This window comes from Phallusia mammillata, chromosome 3, assembly GCF_965637545.1.
Source record: "Phallusia mammillata chromosome 3, kaPhaMamm4.hap1.1, whole genome shotgun sequence".
Lineage (NCBI taxonomy): Eukaryota > Metazoa > Chordata > Ascidiacea > Phlebobranchia > Ascidiidae > Phallusia > Phallusia mammillata.
In genome coordinates, this window is record NC_137254.1 from 12,173,905 (window position 1) to 12,192,913 (window position 19,009).

Here is a 19,009-nt window from a genome sequence, read left to right on the forward strand (position 1 = left end):
ATGAAGATAATAGTTTCTACTGTAGCCGCGCCTTTAACAAGTCGTCATCGAGGCAGGCATGGCTAGAGGACCAACGCAGGGAATACTTGACCTGTCAGCGCTGCATGTGAGAATTCTTTCTTGCATGGCTCATGTCTACTTAACCGTGACGACTACGCACTGACGTCACTTGGATCACATACAGAGCTCCAGGAAAGCTTTGTGCTAATACGAGTGTAGAGTTTTAGCTGGAACATAGTGAATTGTTTTAAGGCGAGAAACAAAGTTAAATCTGCGTAGTGTTAAATGATATTTTTAAACAACAACGAAGAGGATGATTTACATCCACAAAATGTTAGCTCTTCCTGCAGTCTTTATTGAAGTACATACCGCTAGTCAGCGCTAGATGCAAGAAAGTTTTTTCACAGTCCTCATTCTACTTAACCGGAACGACAACAACGCACTGACCCCATTTTACCAGTTGTCCAGTTACACGCTTCGGGGCGCAAAGTCAGAGCCCCAAGGCACTGGAGATAAAACGAGTTGAAACTTTTTGATTTCTTTAGACGATAAACAACATTTTATCTGTGCGGTACAGTATTGAATGATATATTTGCCGCAGTAAAATGTTGTGCCCGTCTAACAATTACGTGTGGCTTGTTTAGCAGCAAAATGTTTTTTCGTTTGATACAGCAATGCTATGCTATAATATCAACACGCCCCTTGCTTAATATTCTCTGACTTTGAAGAAGTTAATGGCGTCTTGAAATACGAACACGTACAAAAAAATTCGCAGAACTGAATATTATCTAAATTACTTCGTGTTCACGCAACTATGGTTATAGTAGCCAAGTTGAGTTTTGTCAAGTAAGTAAATCTGTTTGCTTGGGTTTTGCTAGCACGACTTTATTGGTCTATTGAGTTAGGTGTTTCATATGCCACATTTTAGATGAAAAACTGCGATTTAAGTCTGCAACGGCCAATCGCATCTTAAAATCCCAGTTAACCCCTAGCACAGGGGTCGCCAACCCGCGGCTCCGGAGCCGCATGCGGCTCTTTGATCCTTTTAATGCGGCTCAGGTTTTCAAATAACGTTTTGAATTCATGTAAGTCAAAATCTGTGATGATTATGCTGGACACAAAAGCCGAAAATGAAACGTAACCGCTTCTAGTAATTAGCCACAACCGCGCTTCTATATCATGAAATTAAAAGAAGAAAAATTGGGGCGCGCAAGTTGTTAATACTGTTTTGGTTTGCAGTGTGTACGCCCGGGCAACAATACCTGTTTGAAAATGTTGTCAAACAAACGTATTATACAACGAAATAAAAATTAGCGTCTGAAGAAAACAAAACTTTAACGCCACATGGGGAGATTAATTTGCTTACACTGCTGATAAAGAGAAACTAGCTAACGACAAAAAGTTTAATGTCGTAAAAAACGCTTATGAAGTTGCATTTCATTTCACATTTTTTTACGACTTTGTGGCTCCTAGGGTTTTATTTACTATGTGAAACTAGTTCGAATGTCTCTTTAAGTGGTAAAGGTTGGCGACCCCTGCCCTAGCTGTGTTAGGAACTTTATTGTGATACGCGGTAAATTTGTTTGAATTGCATTTATTTAATAGCTGATGCTTTTCCAACGCCATTATCCAGGTCAATAGGTTAACATAGGGATGTCAAACACGTGGCACGTGTGCCAAAAGTGGCACGTAGAGCATTTGTGGCTCACTTTAGAAGGTAAACATTAGGATTTGTCACGCAATAATTTGTTTCTATTGATTATTCTAAAGAATATGAGCAGTAAAATTACGCAACCCACTAATTAAATTATTCGTTTTTTTGAAAAAACAACAACCTTGAAACCCGTTGCAAACTATTTGTATCTTGCGTTGCATCAACAGAACAAGGTTTCTGGAGAATCATAAACAAGTTTACTTGCATTTGATGACATTTTTTTCCGACCATTTAATAGTGTTAAACATATTGGCCAACTATACAAAACGCGTCGGTAACGTCTGACGTTAAGAAATGGTTTGGAAGCAAGTACCAAACGTTGGCAGGCGAGTAGTATATTTTCAAACCAAAATTGGCAAGGCGGTGTGTTCGCGTTGGACACCCCTGGGTTAACATAAGTTCTAGTCAAAGCTTAAACAAAGGCACGATATAATGAAAGGCCTCATGCTTAAAACTAAACTAACGCACATACATTTGACCTGCCACATAGCTAATGTTTACATAACCGTGACGACAACAACGCGCTGTCGTCACTTCACCAATGTTCAAGTTACACGCATCGACGCGAACAGTTAAAGCCCCAGGAAATGCAGGCTGTATACGTGTTTGAAACTGCTTTTAACTTATTTCTTTCGGCGAGCATTAAATCATACAGTACAGTATTGACGAATAAATGGCGCAGTAAGTTTTGTGATGCTACTACTGCATTAGTTGTACTGACTGCATTTTACTGCGTGCTCTGATTGTAAACAATTGCTTTCTGATTTCATCCGCATTTTCACAAGCTAGTAATCAGTTGATCTTTAAACTTGTTTTTGTGAAGAAAGATTTAAGGAATTCCTAAAACAATCTGATCCGCCCTTTAAAGTTATGAATTAATGGAAATATTTGAATTCCCTCGTGTTTGTTTTGATTGGGAAAAACAAATTGTGCGACAGAGTATAGACCACAAGCGGTGAAATGATGGAATATGCTTTACAGCTGCATCTTCACTACACAGTGTTAAGGGGGTTCTCGCATTTGAAGAAGACGTTGATGCCCTATTACCAGGTTGTCACCATTCGCTTGAAAAAAAACATAATGACCGACCTTACAATAACCTAACTTTTACTATTTTAACTATCTTATTTTTTAATTCTTGTTTGTAGAACATAGCAACATGCTAACTCAAATTAAAGAGAAGCCTTATCAATGTGATATTTGTGAAAAAAGATTTGGCAAGAATGGAAGTTTTAAACAGCACATGTTGACACACACCAATGGAAAACCTCATCGATGTCATGTTTGTGAAAAAAGATTTCGCCAACATGGACATTTGAAAAGCCACATGTTGACACACACCAATGAAAAACCTTATCGATGTGATGTTTGTGAAAAACGATTTCGCCAACATGGGCATTTAAAAAGACACAAATTGACTCACACCAATGAGAAACCTTATCGATGTGATGTTTGTGAAAAAAGTTTTGCCGATAGTAGAAATTGGAAAACACACATGTTGATTCACACCAATGAAAAACCTCATCGATGTGATGTTTGTGAAAAAAGATTTCGCCGACATGGACATTTAAAAAGGCACATGTTGACTCACACCAACGAGAAACCGTATCGATGTGATGTTTGTGAAAAACGTTTTGCCGATAGTAGAAATTGGAAAACACACATGTCGATTCACACAAATGAATATCCTCATCAATGTAATGTTTGTGAAAAAAGATTTGGTCAGGGTAGAAATTTAAAAACACATATGTTGTGTCACACTAAGGAAAAACCTTATCAGTGTGATGTTTGTAAAAAAAGGTTTGCCCATAGAAGAATTTTGAAACAACACATGTTGATTCACACCAATGAAAAACCTCATCGATGTGATGTTTGTAAAAAAAAGATTTCGCCGACATGGACATTTAAAAAGGCACATGTTGACACACACAAATGAATATCCTCATCAATGTAACGTTTGTGAAAAAAGATTTAACCAGGGTGGAAATTTAAAAACACACATGTTGATTCACACTAAAGAAAAACCTCATCAATGCGATGTTTGTGAAAAAAGGTTTACCCAAAGTGGAGCATTGAAAACACATATGTTGACTCACACCAGAGAAAAACCTCATCAATGTGATGTTTGTATGAAACGATTTCGCACAAGGGGACATTTGAAAAGTCACATGTTGACACACACAAAAGAAAAACCTATCGATGTGATGTTTGTGAAAAAAGAGTTGCCCTAAGTGGAGATTTGAAAAAACACATGTTGATTCACACAAAAGAAAAACCTCACCAATGTGATGTTTGCGAGAAAAGGTTTAGACGGGTTGGACACTTAAAAACACACATGTTGACACACACAAAAGAAAAATCTCATCAGTGTGATGTTTGTGAGAACACAAGTTGATTCACACCAACGAGAAACCAAATCAATCCATTGTTTGTGTGAAAAGATTTTGTGAACTTGAGACTTTGAAAGACAAATGACAAACACTTAAAGAATCCCCATCAATGTTTGTGATGAAAGGTATAGCCAACAAGGCGTTTCAGAAAAACACATGTTGATCCACACCAGTGGAAAACTTTCTTGATGTGATGTTTGATAAAAAAGATTTGGTTTTGGTGCAAAGAATTAAAAAAAAAACAGTAAAAACTAGTCAATAAAAGATAAAACACAGTTGTCTTGCACTTAAATCTCATGTACATTTGAGTCTAAGATTGCAGTAGTGCAAAAGTAGGAAAGTGACACATATGTGTGGTTTGTGAAAAACCGTTTGGTTCGATAGATTTTTGCATGTTTTGAAAAAAAATATTTGCAAATTTGAAACGACAGTTTGAAGCATTCAGGAAAAAGCTGTATTTGACTTTTTCCTTTCCCAAACAGTTTTTTGCTTTCCCAAAGATGTGAAGCAGTCACCAATGTAACCACAACCGGTTATTATAATTCAGCAAGTAACTTCTTGTTTCTTTTTTTTTTGCTTTATATTTAGTAACCGATAAAAATGAACTTATTCTTTGCAAACTTTGTTTACTGCGTTTTGTAAGTACTGCTTTACCGAGTTAACACCCAATACAACTGCAAAAAAAGTTAAATGGTGAAAATAGATGTTGGCAAATTCGACAGGATAAAATTTAGATTATTTGAGATTCCTGTTATCAAACACAGGGTTGCCAGATAGTGTCGACTGGATTCGGACAATATTTGTCTTAAAATCGGACATTTTAGGACAAAAAAAGCTAGAGCGTATAATTGCAAACAAGGTATCAATATCGAGGTGCCAAATGCCATTTTTGTGCGCTTACGTTCCCCACACTCATAAGCGCGAGTTTTACAAAAATACAAAGTGGAGGACGTAAAACATAACAAACTTCCTATGTTTGACAAAAAAATGACATGTTTAAAATAATATTTAGTCGGCAATTGCAACACGTTGCTGTATCGTTTATCATTGGTTTAGCAACGTTAAAAAATGTTTCGTTAAGTTGCTGCTTTATATCACCTTAGATAACCATTTATTACAATACAATTCCATTGTACACAATAATGGCCAGACATTCACTGGCATAAAATTATGTGTTTAACGTCATAAACAAGGCACTAACCAAAACAAGTTGCAGTTTTAAGCCACGTCTTGTCGTAAAAAAAGGTTTGCAACCTTCAAAAAATAGGATTTTCGGACATATAGCAAAATTCGGACATATTAGGACAAAAAACTAAATGTCCTAATGATTTTTAGGCGTCGGACACAGCATGTGAAATTAGGCCAATTTATCGTTTTTTGACCGAATTTTAGGCCACCTGGCAACCCTGCCTATCACGCGCGGAAGAAATTGGACAATTGACTGGGCCTGTTGCATACTTTGAAGCAACCATTTAAAGTTAATGCCCTAAAGTTTTTTTTTCAACATTTACAGTCTCACGTGCCGGGCTTAAACTGCAGGTTTACTTTTGTTATTCAAAATTAGTACATCTAGTATAAGTGCCTTTATGGGCCCACAAGTAAGGAATAATCCGGTGCAATTTTAATGTAAATCTGAGGTTGCAAGAAAGAGTCAACCTTGCGTGTTTTTGTGCTGGTATTTTAGGTGTGAGTGGTTGCCAGCGGAACTGCTGTTAATGTCGGACTACGTTTTATTGTTATCTTAATGTGTCACTGGTGCGTTGGGATTATAACCTAGGATAGATGTGATTACCTGCTGCTTCGTGTGTTTTGTCGTGTATTGAATATTGCTTATGAATCATGGCTTAATCCGGCCGTAATATTTTATTTGTGTCGCTCATGAACAATCGATTGCACACACACACATACCTTCGGCCAAAGGCGCTCCAATGTGTTTAGTACGATTGTGGTCAAAGCGTACACCACATGCTTAAATATATTTGTCATATAGTTTTTTAGCCATTTATAAATCAGCTTGGCGCGTAACAGAACACACAATAACAGAAAAAAGTGAAAGTATGACGCACGTTGGCTATATGGCAACACTTATATACAACAAAAACAACTCTACATATTGCATTAACGTTGTTGGTTGATTTAATGTGGGAAATCGTTCCAATTGACATAAGCTCCAATTATTATCGACGATCGCCCAATCCCCCGTAATCCAATACCCCTTCGCTTAATTGTCCTTGATCCTTTACCAAAGCTGATTTGTCTGTTGCTTGCTTTTGTGCCTTGCTTTCTATAGTAATCGTCTTCTCTGCTTCACCAGGCGAGTACTTGTGCTTCAAAGGCAATGAGCTGACCAAGGCCCTGTCTGAACTGCCGTCGTTAGCCATTCTACCATACATTGAACCCTCACTGCCACTGGTCGAAGGCTGCTGATATAATCGATTAGGCATCATGTCTTCGCCGTCGACATCAGCGCCCAAACCACCTTCAAAACGGTCATTTGTGCTGCATGTATGCGCAGGGGCGATGCTTTCATCTGCGTAGTAACGACGATATATACGAAAAGCAATAATCATCCCCAAGCCTTCAAGTCCTTGAAATAAGGCGTAGTAAACTGGAAACAAGAAATAAGCGCCCATTGTTTCTTTGGCGAACGCCATCTTCAGAATTATTGAACTGAGCGGGCTGTTCTGGCATCCAGTCTCGAAAGCTGCAAATACAAAAGTTTGAGAGTATTTGTCTCAGTTCTTAATGCATTGGGAAGGACAGAAACATGACACTTTTAATTAATGCAAATAGCCCACACAACCACAGAGATATACAATGATTGGGATTTTTTACTCGAAATGTTTTTTTGTGAACAATATATACATGAATGTTTTAAAATGACTTTAGAAATGTTAAACAAATAATTTTTCGTCAAAACCTATATTGCACAGTCATATTATGTATCGCACTGTACATATACGTGTCTGAAAAAACAAAAAAAGGGCAAATGGGTATAAACGTCTACTCCTGGAGAAGGACACAAGACCCTGAAAAAGTAGAGGCAGGAGCAAATTATATTGTACATCAACAAAATACACAATGTTCTTAGTCAAGTAAACGTTAGTTTGTCAGTTGTATATTATCATACTTTTCGAATAAACGTGACATCTTCAGTAAATAATGCCCTTGCCCTTACATATCATTAATAAAAATTGTAATGATCAAATACGTACCGACAGTTCTTCGACTTGCATCGGGTAGTCTCATTCCTGTTGTCAACAAGTAGCCGGTAGCATATCCGATTAAAGGCATGATCATAGCAATAAGATACGTCTTGCCCGAAATGGCAGCAAACAAGGTAGACCCAAACATTATACCGGAGAGAGTGATGAGAGCAATAAAAGAGACTCCAACGCTAAATAGCGATATCTGCCAATACAACAAGCCAAAATTGTGACACTTTTTAAACGATATTTACTGGATAATGTTTATAAAGCAGTAGTTCTTTGACCTTCGGGAACTTATGTAGATGCAAAAGGACATTGTTTAAGTCAATGGCACCAAAACTTTTGTTGTAAGTTTGGCTCGAATATCTATGAGGTCATCTATCTTAAATCTGAATGTTTAGTCACAAAGTATTTTTGACCAAATTAAGAACATTACTGTCGAAATACGGACATATATCATCATGAAAATAACAGAGGGGAAGATTCAAACTTGGTAATTACCGTTACTGGGAAACTACACCAAAAACGGTTGAGGAACACTTCATAAGTTGAGTTGTTGAGTTGAGTTGAGTTTATTTCGCCGGGCAAAATCGTAGCAGCACAATTGCGCTAAAATATTTACCAGGCCGGAAATAGCTGCGCAACGTTCAGACGTTAAAATGCGCGACAAAGATGAGGGTACAATTGGTGGAGGGATGGAAGACGCGCTGCAGCTACACCGTTATTATAAGCGTTATTTGACGGGGACTCACATCAGAGGGTGAGGTTGGCGCAACGTTGGTGGAACCAGTCAAGTTGGGACCTAAAAGCTAACCACCCGTGTTAGGGAAAGAGGCCGGGGTTCAACAGGAAAAGAAACCACCCAAAGAAACCCTGTTGGATAGTTTCAGGCGCCGGAAGAAAGGGTGCAGCACGAAACTCAGTGACGATATTAAACAGTACTAAAAAAAGAATGGCACAAAATATACAAACAGATAAATAAACAAAGTAAAGTAACATTAAAAATAAGTCTTTTGGTGGTCACGTCTCGGAGAGGGGTTCAGGGCTTCAGGAGTTGGTAATGACCTAGCCAGTTGCAGCTGCCTGTGGAAACAACTGCAGCAAATTATCTGCTCATGCAACTACCAGACATTAGCACACTTGCAAGTAATTATGTTAGTTCACAGCACGCGGTGCTTGATATGTTTAAATAGTTTCAAAGTGAGATAAAGTGCAAGTCATCACAACAAAGAAGTGCAAAGACAAACCCACACACACACATACGCGCGCATGCGCTGAAGTGCAATAACAGTTAAGTTTACATATACTTTACTGGTAATAACCAATTGAATTTGTAGTTTGCGTTACAACAGGAAAATTTGTTAGTAGAAGTGATACTAAAGTGAGTGTATAATGCTAAAAAGCGGTCATTGTACAGACATCAACAACACAAAACACATGCAGGTTGTTTGCCATTGTATCGGACCTTGGTTGCATACGACTAAAAGCTTTTAGTTCTAAGCAAAGTGCAGGTGTTATGATAATAGTAACAGGATAGTTACATAATTCACGTCGGTGCTATTAGGATTTGTGCAAAAGATATGAAGTGAAGTGATTTGCAAACATTCTTGCGCTAGGTGCATTTCTAATTTTTTCTGGGATGTTATTCCAAATCTTCGGACCCACATATCTAATTGACTGCTGACTTTGTATTGTGCGGTAAAACGGTTTTAAGAAAGAGGAGCTGGCACGAGTGTGCATTGTTAGGTTGTTTACATTTATGAAATTGTTGAATATATCTGGAAGTGTATTGTTATTATACTTATACATGAACAAGGAGGTTTCAAGCTCGAATAGCTCCTTGATGGAAAGCAGAGAGTTTTCCTCCATTACTTTGGTCAGATCACTTTTATGTTTTAAGCCAAACACACATTTTAGGAACTTATGACATATATTCTGGGGTTTGGTAATTAACCTTGATTGCCCATGGTGCCAATTGATTATGCAGTACCGTATGTGGGAAATGATTAAACAATGATACAGATTTAAAAGGGCTTTTTTATTGAGAAATTGTTTTATCTTGTATACGATTGCCAAGCTTCTTTTACATGACGAAATCAGTTTGTTAATCTGCTTCTTCTAGGATAGCCTTTCATCGAGAATTATTCCTAAAAATTTGATGGATTCTACCTGCTCTAGTACATGGCCTTTGATTTTAACTTGAACCGGTTGACAGCTGTGGTTTTGTTGACGAAAGAGGATGGTTTTAGTTTTAGAAATGTTGAGGATCAATTTATTAGCAGTAGGCCTGTTATTAATATTGGACATTTCATTGTTCGCCATGCACTGTAGTGTGCTGTTGGATTTAGCTGATAATAAGATGGTTGTGTCATCAGCGAACATTAATGGCGATCCAAATTTTAGACAATTAGCGACGTCATTTATGTAAATAATGAACAATAGGGGACCTAATTGAGAACCTTGGGGTACGCCTAGAGCAGTGGTTCCCAACCTGGGATTCGCGGACCCCCAAGGGGTCCGTGAGACGGTTTCAGGGGGTCCGTGGAGGCAAACATTTGTAGTAGCATTAACAACAGTACAATATGGTAATGTTCCCAAACCGTTTTTAGAATCCTGTATATAAGTGCAAACTGTAAATCAAACCCTTGGATCAGAAAAAAATGTGATTGTTACCATTGTGACATCATAACACACATACAATAGAATTCTTTGTGCTTTGTTTTAAGTATTGTACACTAGAAAATTTATCTCTTTTAGTGCATTGACTGCTACAGTACAGAACTTTATTGAGATTAACGGACTGTGAATGTTGATTAAAATTCTGCCCCCCAAAACGAAAGTATAATAACGCATAATGCGGAAACGAAAAAAGACTAAAAAACGTTGGGGGTCCGCGGCCTGATAAAATTCATAAAAGGGGTCCGTGACTAAAAAAAGGTTGGGAACCACTGGCCTAGAGGGATAGAGCACACATTTTCTGATGTGGTTCTGTTGTACACCACTTTTTGTGTGCGGCCAGTAAGATAGCTTTCAAACCATTTGTTAGCAATACCGCGTATTCCGCAATGATTTAGCTTATGTAGTAGAATTTTGTGATCTATTGTATCAAACGCTTTTGATAAATCCAGAAATATACCCATGGTTGCTAGTTTGTTGTCTATGTTTTCAGCAACCTGTGCTGAAAGGTTTGCGGTCACATGACTAGTTGAATGATTACGAGGTGAACGGTTTTTCTGGACTATCAAGAGAATCTGCAAGATTTTTGGCAATTGTTGAAAAATAATCATTAAAGTGATTGGAAATTTTGCATGAATCATTGGTGGGACTGTCATCAACAATTATAGGACTTACACCGGATGGTTGAGATCTTCCTAGAAGTTTGTTTATTATCGACCAAGTGCCTTTCATATTGTGTTTTACCTTACTAAATAAAACTTGATAGTGTTGCCTCTTTTTGTGGTTCAGTTTGCGATTGTATAAGTTCCGTATTGTGTTGTACCTCCCCTTTCGCTCCTTTGTTTTCTTATTCAAATATTTTTTGTATGCTTTTTGTTTTGCTATAAGTAGTTCAGAAAGTTCCAAGTCATACCACTCATTTTTACTAGTTTGTCTATGTTGCCGTTTTAAAGGAAAGCATTGTTCAAAGTGTTCTTTAAATAAATCACAAAACAGGCTAAATGCATGATTTGGTTCATTTTCACAAAGGATATGTGAAACATCAATCTGACCCATTTGTCGTGAAAAGTTCTCAATATTCTTGTTGGAATATTGTCTCATTAATGTTGGTTTATTATTATTTTTCTCATTGATATCAACACAAACCATAACTGGGAGATGATGAGATATAGAGTCAAGAAGTATAAAGGATTGGGTCTGATGTTTAAAGTCATTGGTCCAGATATGGTCAATACATGTGGCACTAGTATCTGTAATTCTGGTGGGTTTGTTAATTATGGGAACAAAAGAACCTTCAAATAAAAGACCAGTAAAGCTATCAATGTGGTTGTTGTTTGTATCCAAAAGGTTATAAGTTAAATCTCCAAGTATGTAAGTATGATTTTTTTTACTTCATTGCCAGTCTTTAAGTCCTGTCCTGGTGATCTATATAGTTCCACAAGTTATGGTTTCTGTTTCTAACTCTATGTCAACAAAAATTGACTCGAATACTTTTTCCTGCATTATTGTTAACTTTTCACATATTGAGTATGTTAGGCCAGATTTAATATATAAACCAACACCGCCACCATTTGTTTTACGTCGGCTGTTGGAAATGAAATTATAATTTGGTAAGTTACAATGTAAACCTGGTTGGTTGTTTTTAATCCATGTTTCATTAATGCCAGTAATACTGGGCCCAATGGTTAAGTTTTTTATTAAAGACTCTAATTTGCAGAAGTTGTTGGGGTTAACAAGTGAATGTATATTAACACAGATAGCTGAGAAACTATGCCCAGAAGAAGCATAACAAATTGATTCTGGTATTTCATTTGAGTATATATATCTACCTGAGTCTATCAGACTGGTGTTATTGGGTTCACATTCATTGTCTTGTTCCTCATTCATGTGGGAAAGAATATGACTTTCCATAGTGTTAGATTCTACTAAGCCCTCATACTGGCATTTAAGTTCATTGTCAGTCAGTAAAGTAAATGGAAAATTGGTGGAAAATTTAGTTAGACTTGTAGTGCTGGTAGTTTGGCTAGGAATTGACCCCATGATTATGCCCCCTTTCTCGCCTTTAGGTATTCCTCTGACAGGCATAGAATAAGCCATGCTCATATGTGTTGTTAGTAAAACATTAATTATATCTGAATGTAGGTATAGTAACACACAGTGTGATACTTTAAGCATGCAAATTATGTATGGGTTGATTTAGTTAAGGGAATCTAGATCTACTATTTTATGAATCACCTTTTTCTTTCCTTTAACCATCACATGGATGGTGCCGTTGTTCGTCCATGTGCTTCTTATTTCAACCTTGTCTTGCACTTGACGAAGCAGTTGAAGTCGTTTCCTTGTCAGTGATTCCGTAAGAACAAGTCCACTTCCAGCCAAACGTCTTTTCTTGAAGAAGAGTTCATTCCGAACTGACCTTCGAACAAATTTGACAATTACCGTGTACCTTTTTTAGCTGGAAGGACATGAGCTATGTCAATGTCCATTTGTGACACTAGAACAACAGGCTTTAATTTAGAATTTAAAATTGGTAACAAATAGTTGACAAGCTCAGTATGACTCCCCTTGGGAACTTTGTCAGCACCATGCAGTATGAGGCAGTCTCTTCTGCCATACTGCTCAAGGTCATACAGATCCTGTTCACAGGTTTTCATACTCTCATCAAAGGTGCGGATTTCTGACTCGATTTGAGTAAGTCTGATCCTCAACTCACCAGCTTCTTTTACCATTTTAACAGAGGTTCCAGCTGTGGAAACAGAATCAGAGCCTTTTACAGCAGTAGCAAGTTCTATTTGATGTTCTAACTTATCTTGTCTTTCTTTAAACTCCTCAATTGCTTTGGTTAGCTTCTCCATTCTTGTGGTGTTGGTAGCTCCTCCCATGATGATTTAATTAATCAGATACAATTTATTCAGATTTTAAATTGAGCAAAATGGCTTTTAAATATTCCTAAGCAGTCATGTACCTTATTCAAATAGAATGATGGAAGGATTACTGGCTGTTGTTGGTTTAGTTTAGCCTATTGTTTTTACTAAACTATTCCAAACCAGTTTAATATCTGTTTGATAACGTTTGCCAACAAAACGATGGACATTGCTACAAGTATTTTCGTACATTTTAAAAGCATTGAAATTTTAAGTTTGGTTTCATACGTCTGATATAGAAAATAAACGTCCCCAGTTGACATTTCTTACCTTCAACACAGTGTTGGCAATCCTGTCGTACTTTGCCTTTAGTTTTACTCCGAGTGCAACAGGGAAGAAGATCATAATCAGGGTGAGAACCACACCTTCAACGGGTGCCAAGCCGCCTATGACCGAAACATCAATCCAACTCCCGTAAATCAAAAGACATAGTGGCATCAGAATAAGAGCGAAAAGGGTTGATATGATAGACATCAAAACACTGCAAAAATGTCAAACAATAAGACAGTTAGTGACCTGCCAGCAGCATCAACCATGCAATTTAGTATGAAGCAAATTTACCCCTGCGAAAAAAACGAACGCACCTCATATTTAAACCGTGTGTGTGATATGGTAATCACGAGTCATCACTGACTCATGGCGGCGTTTTTACATAAATATTGGGCTCATCATTATAAAGTTTAAAGAGCTCTTCTGGCAAATGTGATTTTATTCCGACGTTTCGACGTCCTATACAGGTCGTCTTCATCAGGGTAAATAACACTGAATGCGACTAGTACAGTGCACGATAAACAAAGGAAAAAAAGAATAGAACGCAAGCACGTAACAACGCAACGAAAACACCGCGCGATAACAAATGATTGACCTTCTAATCTTTAAGCAGGTGCCTGTAGCACGCTGGAAGCATCACGTCTGTTTTGATGTTCATTGTGTTGACCCGTTGGTGAATATTCCATGACTCAAGAAATAGTCTTTTCCTGTAGTCAGGCTCCCGGGCCACAACAGAAGCCGCATTGAAATCAATACGGTGGCCTTGTGATACCGCGTGATTGGACAGGGCCGACTTCTTTGCGTCGCTGTTGGCAACATCCCGCTGATGTTCTTTTCGGCGGGTGTTGAGTGACCTTCCAGTCTCCCCGATATATATTAACGGACACTCGGCGCAGGGAATAGAGTATATACAACACCATGTTGTTTAAGGGTGTCGATTGGATCTTTCGGGTGACTCAGTAGCTTGCGGAGAGTATTGGCAGGTTGAACGCCAACCGCTACGCCGAAGTCACGCAACATACGCCGTAGAATATCCGTCAATTTCGGTATGTACGGAAGTGTCACAAAACCCTCTGTTTTTGGATGGGTCACCTGTTTGGGACACGTTGCCCGTCCATCACGGAGAATCCAGTTGGGGTAGCCGTTGTATTTCAAGGCTTTGCGAACCTTAGCCAGTTCCGCCTCGCAGTCGTCGCTATGAGTGCACAAGCGTCGTGCCTGATCTTTTAGGGAACGAACCACCCCTCTTTTCTGGTATGTGGGGTGATGAGATCGAAAATTGAGATACCTGCCGGTACTCGTTGGCTTGTGGTACACTCTCGAGTACAAGACGCCGTCATCGGTTCTTGTGACTTGAACGTCTAAAAATGGAAGACAGTTTACCGATTGGAGTTCCATGGTAAACTGAATGCCTGGTTGCGCCTCGTTGAGATGCTGTAAAAATGCCTCAACCTTGTTCTTAGCAATGACACAAAAAATGTCGTCAACATATCGCCGCCAGAATCTTGGTGGGTTGGCAAATGTTGATAAGGCTTTTTCCTCAAGCGCTTCCATTGTCATGTTTGCGACAACCACGGAGACCGGGAAACCCATCGCTGTGCCTTGAACCTGTTGATAAAAGCTTCCCCTGAATGTTAAAAATGATTGCTTCAAGCAAATCCGCAAACCGTCCACAATATCCAACGGGACCCATGGTGTTCTGTCTTTAAGGCTATAGTCGTTTAAAATCCTGGATGACGCGATGTCCATCGCCAATTCCACAGGAACACTTGTAAAAAGTGACACGACGTCATACGACACCATTAACTCTTCGTTGGACAGGGGCGGCAACTGTGCTATCTCTTGAACAAAGTTGGACGAGTTCGAAACAGTCCATTCCGTATTGCCCACGAGCGGAGAAATAACTTTCGCTATAGGTACTTCGCAAGATTGTAGGTTGGAGTACCAACAAACGAAACGATTGGTCGCGGAGGGATGCCTTCCTTGTGTATTTTTGGTAAGCCGTAGATGCGCGGAGCGGAGCCGTCCGTGCTATGCAGTTGATGCAATACGGCTTCAGAAATGCATTGCCTCTCTGTGTGCAATTTCCCCACGAACTTATTAAGGACGCGTTCCGACTTACGTGTTGGATCACGCTTTAAACGCTTGTAAGTCGAAGTATCCAGTAATAAGTCATTTTCTTGTCGTAATCTGGGCGGTTCATGATGACAGTACAGTTACCTTTGTCTGCGGGTAAGATCGAGATATCTTCATTTGACCTTAAACTTCGGATCGCTTGGTGCTCGGTGTTACTGAGGTTGCTTTGACCCATTCTGTGTGTGCGAAGGCAGTTTGCAAGTTTGCCTTGAATGATTGCTTTAATGTGCGCGGGTTGCTGCCAAATTCCTTTCTCGACTGCAGCAATAATTTGTTCTTTCGGTACTATACCCGTGGTGCAGTGGCAAAATTAAGACCAAGTTGCAACACTTTGGTTTCATCAACCGTCGGTTGGTAATCAGACAGGTTCATGACCCAGTTATGCATCTTCTGTCTTTCCACTGCAGGTCTTCGTCTGTCGCACATGGAACTCAGCGATGTCAAACGCCTTTTACAATCAATCATCGCACGATTGTAACGTGTATTAACTCCGACGTTGGTGTGGTCTAAAATCCGCTCTAACTGGTCTTGCGTCACAAAGGTTCGCAAAGCCTTGAAATACAACGGCTACCCCAACTGGATTCTCCGTGATGGACGGGCAACGTGTCCCAAACAGGTGACACTTCCGTACATACCGAAATTGACGGATATTCTACGGCGTATGTTGCGTGACTTCGGCGTAGCGGTTGGCGTTCAACCTGCCAATACTCTCCGCAAGCTACTGAGTCACCCGAAAGATCCAATCGACACCCTTAAACAACGTGGTGTTGTATATACTCTATTCCCTGCGCCGAGTGTCCGTTAATATACATCGGGGAGACTGGAAGGTCACTCAACACCCGCCGAAAAGAACATCAGCGGGATGTTGCCAACAGCGACGCAAAGAAGTCGGCCCTGTCCAATCACGCGGTATCACAAGGCCACCGTATTGATTTCAATGCGGCTTCTGTTGTGGCCCGGGAGCCTGACTACAGGAAAAGACTATTTCTTGAGTCATGGAATATTCACCAACGGGTCAACACAATGAACATCAAAACAGACGTGATGCTTCCAGCGTGCTACAGGCACCTGCTTAAAGATTAGAGGGTCAATCATTTGTTATCGCGCGGTGTTTTCGTTGCGTTGTTACGTGCTTGCGTTCTATTCTTTTTTTCCTTTTTTCCTTTGTTTATCGTGCACTGTACTAGTCGCATTCAGTGTTATTTACCCTGATGAAGACGACCTGTATAGGACGTCGAAACGTCGGAATAAAATCACATTTGCCAGAAGAGCTCTTTAAACTTGATACTATATGCCTGGCAGCAATCGCTTATATATCATCATTATAACTTGTTCAAATAGAATTAAAAAATAAAATAATACAGTTTCATATACAAGTTTATTGTGCGAAAAGACACGACTGCATTATAAATATAGAAACCTGTATGAAATAATACCTAATAGGAACACAAATTAAGTATAACGTATGCCATTTTACTACACGGATTGACCTAACAATACATTAGCTACAATGGTCAAAGTTGTTGCTTGAGGTCATTCATGGCACAGAAATTAAAACATCTTGTTTGGAATGCGTTTGTCGGCGCAGCGGTCATTCAATTCTATTAGCGGCAGGCAAGTTGCAAACATCTGGTACGGCCTTTAACGGTAATAGCAATCAATTGGGGTGAACCAGAATGCTGACTGTTTCGCCTTGAAGTTCCTATTTGGCTAATCTTAATTGCAAGTCATCGATTGAACTGTCCCGGTTTCGGCGTTAAAAACTGCTGGTATTTCCCTAAACTCCGGGATTGGTATTGTTTTAGACATGAATAAAGTTAATGTAGTTGTTCACATGCGGATGGCATGTTTTCACGGAGATCTTGGCCCAAGCGATAGCCCATGTCTTTAATGCTCGACTATATTAAACTGATGGACCTTCAAAATAGCTAGTGGTCCTTGTTATTTTAAGATCCATGTTTTTTGCCCAAAATGCGGAACGCAAAAACATCGCTAAATATTAATCCAATTTTTGATTTGCGTGTTGTTGTATACCATATTTTTTTCTACTAGTGTAAAGCACAAAGCAGGCCGGTTTAAGACGAACGGTGTATAAAGAATGTATAATCTTGTATATGTTAGTTATTCGTACGCACCTGAGGTTGACGTCGCCGTAGAAGAAATAAGTAAGCAATTTTGATAAATTGCCACCTGGACAGCCTCCAGTCACTATGACTGCAATGGCTGCCACTTTATCCAGGCCAAACATTTTCGACATCCCCAAACCCACCAGAGACATGATACCAAACTGCAAGGCGACCGCAATTGCAATACCTGAGATTTAGAACCATGTAATTTAAAAACCATTATATGCTACCGATATGCACAACCTATGTTTTTTTGTTAAAATTAAAGAAAATTCTAATTTACAGATACATAGACAAGGCATATAGGCTATCCTTATGAGGGAAGTGGTTGTAAAGTTTATCTTGAACTGATAAATTCGTTTGAACATGAAATAAAACTTTCTTGGCATAGAAAAAACAAACAAACAGTGTAAATACTAATTATGCTACGTTTACAGAATTCTCAAAGAACTGGTAGGGTGGCGGAATTTTTAAACCAACGCAAATTGCCTTAAATTAACAACCGCTGTCACGAAACCCAATAACTTGGAAAAGCAATTTACCGCAAGCATCCAGAAGATGTTCTTTCATCACCGATAGATCGATGGTGCAGCCAAGACCAAGCATCGTTTGAATAACCAGCAACACCAAGATTGCTTCAATGCCTGAATTTAAACCTGGGCTCTTTTGAATTCGCTTCACAACTTCGGAAATGTCGTCATCAATCAGAGTGCTTGTTTCCGTTGAATATGTTGGCTCTGACTCAGGCTTGTCCGATGCTGAGGATGTAACGCCTTCCGATGACGACATTGATGACGTATTGTCTGTATCGTTTTCGCTTAGCATTCCAGCTGGTCGTTGCATAAATTTTGCTCGTTTTGGTGCTGAATATCGCCCTATGCCTGACCCGTCATGGACGTTATTTATCTCGTTCAAGTACATTAAACCTTCGCTGCGTCCGGCTTTGGCTTTATGGCGACGAGGCATGTCCAAAGCGTTTGACATCATAAGAGCCACAATCAAAAACACCAAACCAATTCTAGTCAAACCACCCATTTTGTATCTAACTTTTACTGCAAAAGAATAATTTCAGCTTGCAAAGTGCTTAGTAAAGTGCTTAGTATTGATCCCCAAACTGCTACTTTAGTCAACCAACCTTTTACTTTTATTTCGAAACAGTGAAGCGCCTTCCCGAACGACCTTTTCTACGTCACATCGACGTGTGCTCAGCTGGCTATGAAAAATTCATGCGTCGCAACGGATCACAGCTAATTGGTTCTTTTGAACTTGCGGAAAAAACAACGTTCGTTGCAGTGACGTGTTCACGCCGCGTGCTTTTCCCCGTAAAGCGAATTTGTTATCTATTTGTAACGACGTTCAATAATTCATAAAACGGCTGTAAAACGATGTGCCAAATTACCGCATGTAACATATATCCCTCAGTCAACAATTCTAAGGAATCAAATCTAAAAATTCCTTTGTCTTTGAATACTGTCTAACTAAATTAAAGCTTCTTAACCTTTTCGCTGTCGTCCAATTTAACACCATTGTTTCAAAAATAGGTTAACAACAAGATTTTGTTGAT

General features: G+C 39.1%; 3 protein-coding genes and 1 pseudogene across 3 annotated transcripts; 1 reads left to right on the forward strand and 3 right to left on the reverse strand.

Moving 5' to 3' along the window:
• The first annotated feature begins 27 nt into the window (after positions 1 to 27).
• Positions 28 to 5,903, forward strand: LOC145220125 (uncharacterized). Its single transcript, XM_080087419.1, has 2 exons — positions 28 to 3,514; positions 3,600 to 5,903. The coding sequence occupies exons 1-2, from the start codon at positions 2,874 to 2,876 to the stop codon at positions 3,943 to 3,945; spliced, it is 987 nt and encodes a 328-aa protein (XP_079943545.1). The 5' UTR covers positions 28 to 2,873; the 3' UTR covers positions 3,946 to 5,903.
• Positions 5,904 to 6,063: 160 nt separating this feature from the next.
• Positions 6,064 to 18,495, reverse strand: LOC145220098 (hepatic sodium/bile acid cotransporter-like). Its single transcript, XM_080087390.1, has 5 exons — positions 17,988 to 18,495; positions 17,455 to 17,632; positions 13,184 to 13,394; positions 7,320 to 7,515; positions 6,064 to 6,808 (listed from the first exon to the last, which is right to left on the reverse strand). Exons 1-5 carry the CDS (start codon positions 18,478 to 18,480, stop codon positions 6,282 to 6,284), a joined length of 1,605 nt encoding a protein of 534 aa, XP_079943516.1. The 5' UTR covers positions 18,481 to 18,495; the 3' UTR covers positions 6,064 to 6,281.
• LOC145220117 (uncharacterized) lies at positions 10,878 to 13,122 on the reverse strand. The gene has a single exon (XM_080087410.1). The coding sequence runs from the start codon at positions 12,869 to 12,871 to the stop codon at positions 12,425 to 12,427; it is 447 nt and encodes a 148-aa protein (XP_079943536.1). The 5' UTR covers positions 12,872 to 13,122; the 3' UTR covers positions 10,878 to 12,424.
• On the reverse strand, positions 13,502 to 15,934 carry LOC145220108 (uncharacterized; annotated as a pseudogene).
• Positions 18,496 to 19,009: the final 514 nt, after the last annotated feature.